The 11,213-nt window shown below is 42.0% G+C and overlaps 1 protein-coding gene across 1 annotated transcript; it reads right to left on the bottom strand.

Moving 5' to 3' along the window:
• Nucleotides 1–6,044: 6,044 nt before the first annotated feature.
• Nucleotides 6,045–10,391, bottom strand: LOC110722008 (putative disease resistance protein RGA3). The gene is made up of 6 exons (XM_021901229.1): nt 10,006–10,391; nt 9,231–9,809; nt 8,826–9,148; nt 7,151–7,187; nt 6,857–7,035; nt 6,045–6,769 (listed from the first exon to the last, which is right to left on the bottom strand). The coding sequence occupies exons 1-6, from the start codon at nt 10,389–10,391 to the stop codon at nt 6,045–6,047; spliced, it is 2,229 nt and encodes a 742-aa protein (XP_021756921.1).
• Nucleotides 10,392–11,213: the final 822 nt, after the last annotated feature.

Genomic DNA, 11,213 nt, shown 5'->3' on the forward strand with positions numbered 1-11,213 from the left:
TCGGCTACTCTCCATGTTTAATTTTCATTCTTACCTAAGAGGGGCATGCCTACTGACAAACAGTCGGCTACTCTCCATGTTTATTTTTTCATTCTTACTTAAGAGGGGCACGCCGCTTGTTTCATACAACCGGCTATCCTCCCATAACACAGTTCACCAAGAACTATCAAAGGCTCATAGCTAAAATGATCAGACCAGGCGCCAAGCCAACTGATCCAAATATAAGTTCAAATTCGACCTGTCCCAACATTGTTCTATAAAATCATTACACGACACCTATACGACTGTCTAACCAAGACAACCACGTAGCCGTTTCCCGGACAAGGCTACCCCTCACTTAACTGACTAATCAGGTCAAACAAGTGTTCGCAGTAACCATCCGTGTCAACCAACCGACTGAACTACTTGGGATAAGAACAGTCGGTATCTTATGAGTTAATAGCCAACAACCATTGGGAAATAAAGGGGAGCAACCGGTACCCACCGCTTGAAACCTCTACTACTCAGTTACCCGGCGACTAGGTAACAATCATGTTTACTTGGTCACTCCTTAAAAATTTAGTATGAGACTAAAAAGGTGTTCATACAGCGCCTGTTCACACTAGGTTAAATGTGGCGGGAAATAGTCGGCCTAGACCGACTAGAGTCTCTAGCTTGAAAAAACAACAAAAAAAGCAAGGCAGGTAGGAAACCACCTTCCTACTTGGATAAAGGGGATCCAGTCTTTAAAGTGGCCGACTGATCGCTTAGCCTGGAAACAGACAACCAGTCGTCCAGGGGCATAGGTGGTGTGATTAACTACCTTGTACCTGTCCGCAACTATCGACCATACAAAACAGTCGGTATAAGTACGCAATTGGATATCAGAGTTTCGATACTTAACAAATTTTAACAAATTTAAAACGAAACAAATTCGAAGGACTGACATAAACATTCATACCCCCGGCCCCTTGGCCGGGTAAAAGATACAAAAGGAAGCCGGTCATGAAGACCGGCAAAATATTCAGAACCCCGGCCCCCTGGCCGGGTAAATAGAAACAAACGGCACGCAGGTCGTGAAAAGAAGACATAAAGCTTAAGAAGGGGGCAGATCTTCAATAATAGCAGCTGCCGCCTGGTCAGCACTCTTTTTGCTGGACTCGACTTCAGCTGCATCCTTCTTCGATGCATCACCCCCAAGCGGCACAAGCGCCACTACCGGCTCCTCCTCCTCCAACGCCTCGTCCTCAGCAGCCGCCAGGATCTCTTGATTATATCTATCAGAACACTGGCGGTACGTTTTTTCCCAGGAGGAAAAGTCGGCATTAGGGAAGAGACGGCCCCAGGTCAGGCTCTGGATTTGAGCAGAGTCTTCCATCATCTCCCGGACCAGCTCTTTCTTTTCTTGCTCGGCCTTTGCCGAGAGCTCCTGAGTAAGACTCTTCTCCTGGGTCACCAGGCGTTCCTTAACGTGCGCCAAGGATTTCTCCAAGGTGTCGTATGAGGACATTTTTTGGCGAAGAGGTCTCAGCTTGGCCTTGAGATTGTTGATGGTCGCCTCCAGTTCATTATTTTTCTTCTGGGCCGCCTTTAACTGAGCCCGGATGGCAAAAGTAGCTTGCGCCTGATAATAAAGAATATCAATTGTCAAAATCTCATTTTGGGCAATTTGAAACATTGCCTTATCACAGTCAGAGGCGGCCATAGCTTTTGCAGCCTTTACCTCTTTGTTCTTCCTGTCAAGCGGCTTGCGAAGGCCGTTCACTCGGAGCAGGGCCTAAGTAAAAGGGAACAGGCATCAGTTTCCAAACAAAAAACAGGCGTCCTGGAATTTAAATAACCATAAATATGCTAAGTATACCTCAGCAAGGACCCCTACAATCCCGTCTAGGTCAAGGGTGCCGACACCCCTGACCGCCTCCCTTTCAGCTGGAGGAACGGCTTTGATCATAGACTTGGCCACCTCGACCAAGTCCGGCTCCTGAGGGCCGGCTGCATCAATCATAAACAAACGAGTTAGACCTAGTAAAGAAGGGAGCAAGTCTAAATTCACAAAGACAACTTCATACTTCTAGGCGGCCCGATTGGAGTTTTAGAAGGAATGGACGGCTGTTTCTCAGCCGCCGCATGTTTCCTGGCAGAACCAGGAGAGCTCGCAACAGTCGTCCTCCGGGTCTTGGAGTCCGGCTGTTGGGAAGAAGAGGCTCTTAGGGTGTCCGCCTAAAAAAAAACAAACACACTCGGTCAGTATATGCATAAACCCAACTCCAAAAAAAAGAGAGTGAAGGGTTCGGGGCTCACCGAGGGCGCCCCCTTGTTGGGGGAGTCGGTTGAGGATTGTTGCATGATGGAGGCTCGCAACATGGCCGCCGCAGTCTTGGAGGCGGTAATTTTGCTCATGGCGTCCGCTGCAAAAACAAATAGCAAAGTTAATAAAAAAAATAAAAAAAAGTCATAACAGTAATGCATGGAAAAACAGAGTATTCGACAGGCCGGCTACCTATTGAACACCGACTGCTAAGGCCACAGGCGGCCAGAAAGTACTCGTCATAGAGCCATTTGAAGCTCGGGACGCAGTGCAGGGGTACTTGCTCTCGTACCCCTGTAGTGGAGTCGACCCTCGACTCTACTTTAAAGAGTCCTTTATCCATGATCTCTTTCTTGGATTTGGGGGGAACAGGCGGCATGCTGCGGCTTCCTGCAAGAAGAGGAGGATTCCTGTTCCACTTGTTGAAGCGCTTGTTCAGCTCTGTGTCTGAACTTTCAATGATAAGGAAGGTGTTTCGCCAATCCTTCCACTTGTTTGCTTTACCCCTTGTCATGAGTTAGCCTCTGTGGCTCGTCAATTGATACCAGCCGGTACCGCCTGCCTTAGGGGTCCGGCTGAGGTAGTTCATGTGGGCGAAAGCCTCGAAGTTTGGCTCTACCCCGTGCAGTTCGTACCCGGTCACATAGCCGAGTACGTTGACCCAGGAGTTTGGGGCTAACTGCCATAACCCCAACTCATACCCATCCAAGATCCGCTGAACAGCCGGATGTAGTGGGAAGCGCAGCCCAGCCCTGATGGCCGCCTCGTAGCAGCCAAAGCAGGCACCATCATAACTAGTACCAGCCGGCCAGACGACTGTGTCTTCTGGATCCGGCACGAAAACTAAAAAGCCGGGGCCCATTGTGTGGTTCGCAATAAAGCTCCCCACTTTCTCTTGCATGGCCGTGATCCGGCCCCGTGGGACAGTGCAGTAGTAGGGGGTATTTTTCTCTCGGTGAGAGGCGGATGGCTCCGCCCAATTGTCCCCCTTCTCAACTGCGTGAGAAAGACTCGCCTCTTGTAGGCGGCTGTTTTTCTCTTCTGTGTCCAGAGAAGCATGACCAGAAGAGCTAGACTCGGATTCGTCCTCTGACGAGTCCGAAGAGGACGACTCCTCCCCTCTCCCAGAGGGGCCCGCCTCCTCTCCTTCAAAAGGAGCAGGAGAGAATGTAGACTTGTCAACTGTAAAATTGGAAGGGGTCACTTTGACTCCTCCCTCAGAACTGTCGGCTTTCAAGCCCCTTTGGTTCACTTCCACATCTGGCGCCTGGTCAGATGTTTCACTAATCGGCACCCTGTGGGAGGAGCAGTCTGAGTTCGAAATCCTAGCAGTTCTTTTTGTTCTGGCCATCATGTTCTGCATAGACACAGAGACAGTCGGACTTTGTATAAAGGGCAAAGATGGGTCCGGAAAAGGGCAGGCGGCACTCCAATTCCTAGATTCAGCCGTCCCCGGTGACCGGCTGATCACTAACCTAGGTCGTGTCGTGTGCTTTCGTGGTGCCATTTCAAAAAAGAATAAAATAAAGAAAAAATTAAGAGTAAGAGAACCGACGGTTACCTGAACGAGTGAAGTTGACGGAGTTCTGGAAATCTTGTGTAGTCGGCTTGTCAGAGCAGGCGGTAGGCAGAAAGGGTCCGAAATGTCAGAGCAAGTTCAGGGGTCCGAATGTTCTCTCTAAAAGTTCTCAAATGTGAAAATGACTGAAGTCAACACCCCCTTATATAGGCGAAGTGAGAAGTCGAAGGGTCACTTCCAAAATTCAAAATTTGGGCGGGAGAATCTCTCGGCCTTTCGCCGAGTGTCACCTGTAGCAGGTCGTCGCCTGTCACAGTGCGACACCTGTCACATGTAACACGTGACCAGTCACGTGCCACCTGTGAGGGGCAAATGATTAGGGGATTTTGCTCCCACCAATCGGAATGCGCCATGTGGGCCAATCAGGTCCTGCCAAGTGTCCCCCAGTTGGAACTGGCAGGGTTTGCCACGTGGCACACGCCTATTCGTCCACCCTGGACCTATTATGTCATGACACGTGGCATCCTCCATGCCCAATGGAGAAACCGGCCACCTAGGCCCAACTTCCAAGGGAAGCCCAATCAGCCCTATGTCAACCTAAACCTAGGATTGGCACGATTCCCAAGGTTATAAATACCTCCCTTAATCCTCATTAAGGGGGATTACGCACATTTAACACTCTCACCTAGAGAGACCCAATCACTTTTATTTCCGCATTAATTACTCCTTAATCAAGTACTAACTTGACCGTCGGAGGCGGATCTCCAATCATCCGGAGCATCCGTTTGTTTTGCAGGTACAGGCGTCCGGTTCCAGTCTCGGAATTGTAACTCTCCCGCAGGACATCAGAAAACCCCGAAACAGTATTCATGTGCGCTTTCTGACTAACATGCAATCAATAGGATTACCCTAAACCTGTTTATCTATGTTGGTTGAATATTAATGCACAAATAAATCTATTATTGGCGAACACTTGAATTATAATCAAATTAACCCTAAATAAGATTATTAATTATCTTATTAAGCGTGATTACAAGTACAAATTCCCTTTAAACATGCATAAAAGGTGTGATCAAGCAATAACAATAAAAAATTACATCAAGCAACATAATAATAATCATCATAAAAATAATAATCATCATTATAAAATTATAATAATCATAATCATGTTAAAGCATAATAATAGCAAGACCCTAGGCATGATACTAACAAGATTAATAACAAACCCTAGCATGTCACTAAGCATAAAAATCAAAGCTTTAACCCTAACATGATACTAACAATCATAAATATTAGGAAGAACATAAAAGGCATCATACTTTTAAATCATACTTAATAATAAAGTTACCCTAGACATGATACTAGGAATTTATTGTTGTCACCCTAAACATCAAATTAAGGAAAACATCCTAACATGATACTAGGAATCATAATAACAACCTAAGCATGATTTCTATATAATAACATCAATAAAAACCATTAAAGTACTTACTTGGATGCCTCATACCTCTTTCTAATAACAAAATACACACGTTAGTAACTTCAAGGAAAATAATAAAACAATTAAATTAAATAATTGAAAGGGAGATTTGGGACCAAACCCTCAGAAATTAAAACCTTTCACGTCTAGGGCGAAGGCAACTTCAAACAATGCTAGGTGTGTCTAGTGATAATGTATGAGGAATTGTGTTTGTAAAAAGCTAGGCTAGAAAGAGAGAGAGAATCAAGAATTTCTTGATGAGAGTTGGTGAATGAAGAGAATTGGTGAATGAAAATAGAGTTTTTAGAAGGCTATTTATAGAGAAAATCAGCGAAAAGATAAAAAAAAAAATCAAAATAGAGTTCTGACGCGTAAAACGGAGGTTAGCGCCAGACGCTAACATTAGCGCCAGGCGCTAGCGCTGGCGTTTGGCGCTAACTTAATTATTGACGCATTTTTCTAAAATCAGATAGAAATTTCCGTACAGGAGGATAAAATTGTATTTTCCTCAAAAACATTCTTTCACTCTTATTAAAACTCTAAAAAGTCATCAAAAGTCAATTTATCAATGCTAATTGAATTAGAAATGAAAAGAACCTTCTAGAAGAATCTAGAAGACTAAAACCATTCCTAATTGCATTAGGAATGATAAATCTATATTAGGCCCTCCTCTAGATCATTGGGCCGCATATAAGGCTCAAACCGGACCCAGTTCAGTAATTTGGCCATAACTTCCTCAACATTCATCGGAATTGGGCTTATAATATATCATCGGAATTGGCCATAACCTCCCTAATTGTTCCCAAGTTTTCTATTTCAGCCAATAGGATATATACAGTGCTTCCCACAAACTCTTCACCTAAAGAATTGAAAATGCATGTATTGTCTGTAACAAAACTCTCCAAAGAGATTGAATTGCTTTGAACTCTGCCTACTTTCATACAATCTGCCAGTGCTTTATTGACTCCATAAAGATGCAAGTCTTTTACAAATGGACATGGAGGAATGTAGGTTAATCTCTCGCAATATTGAATTTTCAATTCACAGAGATGAGGAAATGACGGAATAAAAACATATTCCTTCTCCATCCGTCTTATATCCCTCCACCATCCCTTTAATGATGGCATGTGTTCTAGTGCTAACTTCTCAAGAGATGGGAAGAATTTCGCTGATGGATATGGTGCATCGAACGCTATATACTCCACATTCTTCAAATTATGGATGTGAAGATACTTGAGATGGCAAAGTTGACTCAACGGTGATGGTAGATACTGCAACTCCTTACATCGTATCAACTGGATACTCACAAGCCCCGACGCCCAACTATGCAATTTGGTACCACCGTAACTACGCAATGTCAACTCATGAAATTGGGAATTTAAGAACAGGCTCTCCAGCAATGTCTCTTGACCTTCTTTCTGATAAGACTCAAGTTTAAGCCTTAACTTTAAAGAGTTGAGATCTACTAACATGCGGTCATTCACTAGCACATTGTTTAAGTTCGCATAATGTTTAACATATATTTAACCCCTGAGATTATTGATAAGAGCTATCAAATCTCTGAGATTGCCTTTTTCATCTTGCTTCAAATCATCACCATCCCCACACATCATAAACATCGTTAGTGTGTTAAGATATGTTAATTTACCCATCTCTACTGGCATAAAAATCAGGCGTTCACATCCATATATATCCAACACCCTAAGATTAACTAATCTGCTTGTGTCCTCTGGTAACTCTTTTAATTTCCTGCAATTAAACAATTCTAATGTTTGTAGATTATGAAGCTTGGTGATCGATTTAGGGAGCATCTCCAATTCATCATTTTCTGATAGATTAAGGTACCGCAAGTGTAATAATTTACCTAGTGTATCTGGTAAGTTTCCAATTGTTAATGATTTCTGCAAATTCAACACCCTAAGATTTACTAATTTGCCTATGTCTTCGGACAACTTTAGTTTCCCACAATCATACAATATTAATGTTTGTAGATTGTGAAGTGATAGAGCATAATTCAACACCCTAAGCTTTTGGTTGAGTTGGTCCACTAACATGGTATCGGAGCCAGCGTGACACAAAGGTCACGGGTTCGAATCTCATCCGCCTCTCCTTCAAAGTGGAATTGATTCGCAACAGGCCAGGTATGGGTGGGCCTGTGTTGCATCCACATTTCAAGCCCAAAGGGCCTTTCATGTGACGGGGAGTGATAGTCCTCTGACATGGTATCACAGCTTAGGTGAGATCTTGGGATCATATACAAAAAATTCTCACCCTGCTGGTGGGTTAGAATTTTTTAAACCCACCGGCGGGATATACAAAGTTAAGTTTTTTTATGCTTCCGCAAATACACATATAGATTTTTTTTTCTTTTCTCAAAGTTTTTTTTTAGAATCTTTATGTAACCCTGCGCCTCCTACCAACAGTAGCAATCGCGAAAGCCTCCTCCATCGTTGTTGGCAATCGCATACACTACCGCCTCCCACTACTGGCAGTAACCACATCTGCCAACCTACTCCATGTGCCGCACTCTATTTCCACCTCCCCATGACCAACAATGATTCTTACATTGCCTCATTGGTTTTTTTTACACATAATCACATAGATTTTGTTTTGGTGGTGGTATATCACAATAAGGTCAACTTTTGCACATCTCTTTTGCTATCAAGTTTGCTCCTTTTATTGTTGCAGCACTTGTAATCTTTGTGGAGTATTAATTCTTGCTACCTGGTTTCTCTTTTGAGAATTGATTAATTTCAAGCGGTGGGATTTAATCTTTTCTTGCGCAATTTTATTTGTTTTTCTTCAACTGTGATTTTACGTAGTAGTGTAGTGTCTTCTCCCCGATGATGGTTTGATCCCTTAACTTCTTCTTCTCTGGATCTGCAACTTAGCCCAAGCCTGTGTGCGACTCTTCTCCTTCTCCTCCGGCCTAGCAGTGCTTATCTCTACTCTACGTAGGTCGTGGCTGTTGCTTCTCATCGTCATCATCGGCACATGTCTATTACTTCCCTTTTGATCATGGGTTACCATACTATCCTTACCGCTCGATGCGTGATGCAGATCCAGTCTAAGCATCCGATTTTCTCCCGCTCCGACCGCGGGGGTGTGATAGAGAATATCCATAGAATATTTTCATCTTAGGTTTAGGATATATTTTGTATAAGATTATCTTTGATATCTATACATATCTTATGTTACCTAATATGATTAGGTTTCTCATTATAACCCTATAAATATTGATCAATGGAAATCACTCTGATCAAGGAGTTTACATTATCTGACATGAAGGTTGGTAATCGATTTATGGAGCATCTCCAAATTAACATCTATAATTTCTAGGTACCTCAAGTGTAATAATTTACCTAGTGTATCGGGTAAGTTTCCAATCCTCAAAGATGTCCACAAATATAATACCCTTAAACGACTACAATTTGAAATAATTGCATCCACATCACTAGTTGTGAATACAAAATACTTTAAATAACAGGTACGTAATGTTTTAGTTGGACAATAATTTGAGCGAAACCAGGTAGTCAGACCTTCATTATTGTCAATGTATAGATGATGAGCTTTCCCTTCAAAATCATTTGTACAAGCTGTCAATGTCAATGACTCTTTAGCTGCTACTTTTCTAGCAAGTTCATGCAAGAGATCATGCATTTTAAATGCATATACTTCACCAGAACTGTTCCTATAAATGTCTTGGAAAAAACATCTATGCAATAAAATTGACACATATCTTTCACCGACATCTTCCATGCTCTCATTTTTAGCACTTGGAACAAGATATCCTTGTGCCATCCAGAGACGAATCAACTGTGTTTTATCAATGCCATAGTCCTCAGGGAAGAGTGAGCAAAAGCTAAAAACAACTTTTTAACTCAGGAGCAAGGTGATAATAGCTAAACATCAATGTTGGCATTATGTCACCCTCACCATCACACATGTTAGACAAATCATTACTTTTCAACGATAGCCAAGCTGCTTTATCTTGATTACGCAACAAACTGGCCATAACCCTTATGGAGAGAGGCACATTGGCACATTTTTTCAAAATATCTCTTTCTATCTCAACAAGGTCAGTGACGGTTTCGTATTCCCTATCTTTAAGTGATATTTTCTTAAACAATTCCCAAGATTTCTCGTTTGAGAGACCTTGTAAATCATGTATTTGAAATTTCCCAATAGCTTCTGCCACTTTTTTGGAGCGGCTAGTCACTATAATCCTAGTTCCCTTTCCACCTAAAATCAAGAAGTTTCTAAGCTCATCCCATTTTCTACCATTCTCAGACCATACATCATCTAAAACAAGCAAGTACCTTTTCCCTTCTATCTGATTTCGGACATTTCTCTGGAGATCCTCAAATTTAAGCTCCTCCATACTAATCATCTTACCTAGGATATCTTTCGGGTCAAAATTCAAAGACACACAAACCCAATACATATTTTCTTTGAATGCTTCTTTAATCCTATGATCATTGAACACAAGTTGGGCAAGTGCAGTTTTTCCCAACCCCCAATCCCTACAATAGTCACAAAAGAAATATTTTTCTCCGAGTCATTTTTTAACAACAAATTCACTATGGCCTCCTTGTCAGCATCTCTCCCAATTATATCCTATTCATACACATAAGAACAAGTTTCCTCTCTAGTTTTCATAGGCTTATACAACTCACTAAACCCAAAATCCCTACGGTTTTTTTAGCCAAGCTATCCAACTTCTCCCTAAGCTTCTTAATCTCAATTGACTTATCAAAAGCAAATATGAGTTGGTTATTAGAGGAGAAGAAGCGGCGTACCTTCTTCATAATCTTACCTCCAGGCATTCCTTTCAACTGATAAGCAATGGTGTTGAATTCGTCCAACAGATCATCGGCATCATAGACAGCATCCTTGAGGTTCTGGACCCAGTACTGGCCTTCATTTGTGAGCTCCTGGCACTTGGAATCGGCATCCAGGAGGCACTTGTTGATGATTTCAACAGTTTCGAGCAACTTCTCAAACTCAGATTCATATTTAAAGACGGAGCATAGCTTTCGCACTTCTGCACACTGTAACGTCGCAAACAACGTCTGAGCAACAGTGAGAGCAGTAGCAACATCCATGTCACAGTAAAGTTTTCAAGAAGACAAAGCAGGGAAAGGATGATGAAGCTAACAAGTATAGAATGATCAATGTTCTTTTTGTGGTTGGTGAGAAATGCGAGCTCTATGTCCGTCTATAAATAAAGGGTAAACCTTAGCTTTTTCGTGTACATAGGATGCTTAACGGTCATTTTAAAACAAACGGAAAGAAATAATCAGTTTAACATTTTAAAACTTCATTCACATGTAGTTGGACTGTCCAATGATGAACGTTCCCATAAGATGAAAATAGATATATATTTTTTGATCGAATGATGATCACCTGATCCGATATCTTCAATTTGGAAGGCTGAACCAACAATGCTGATACAAAACAGGGAATAAGAGAGAGATTCAGATTCATAATACATACGGAGTATATTATTCATACTGAAATCAAATGAAAATGAAATAAACATCAACGAACTGAAATTAAAAGATGAAAGTAATTGGGGATGCATTTTGTAACTGATCGACATTATTAAAGAAATGAATGTTTGGGAGTATCGAATTCGGAGACTACTAAAAATTGTGGCGTTGAATTTGATGGTGAGAACAACTTTTAATTTAGTTGTGGGGAGAATTTGCCCCAGGTATAAGAAGATAAACTGATGAGTGTGGGGGAGTGAAGTGTAATAAAGGATGAATTTTATGTATTGATTTAAGAACTCCTCTGCTAATATTCATACTATATTCTTACGGGCATTCTCCATGTTTAAGGAATGGGAATCTTGTTCTCTTCTGGATGCAATTCATTTTCCAGTTACAACGCCTTCTCCTCCCCCGCCTTCTACCCCCCTCTCT

The sequence above is a fragment of the Chenopodium quinoa genome, unplaced genomic scaffold, assembly GCF_001683475.1.
Source record: "Chenopodium quinoa cultivar QQ74 unplaced genomic scaffold, ASM168347v1, whole genome shotgun sequence".
Classification (NCBI taxonomy): Eukaryota; Viridiplantae; Streptophyta; class Magnoliopsida; order Caryophyllales; family Amaranthaceae; genus Chenopodium; species Chenopodium quinoa.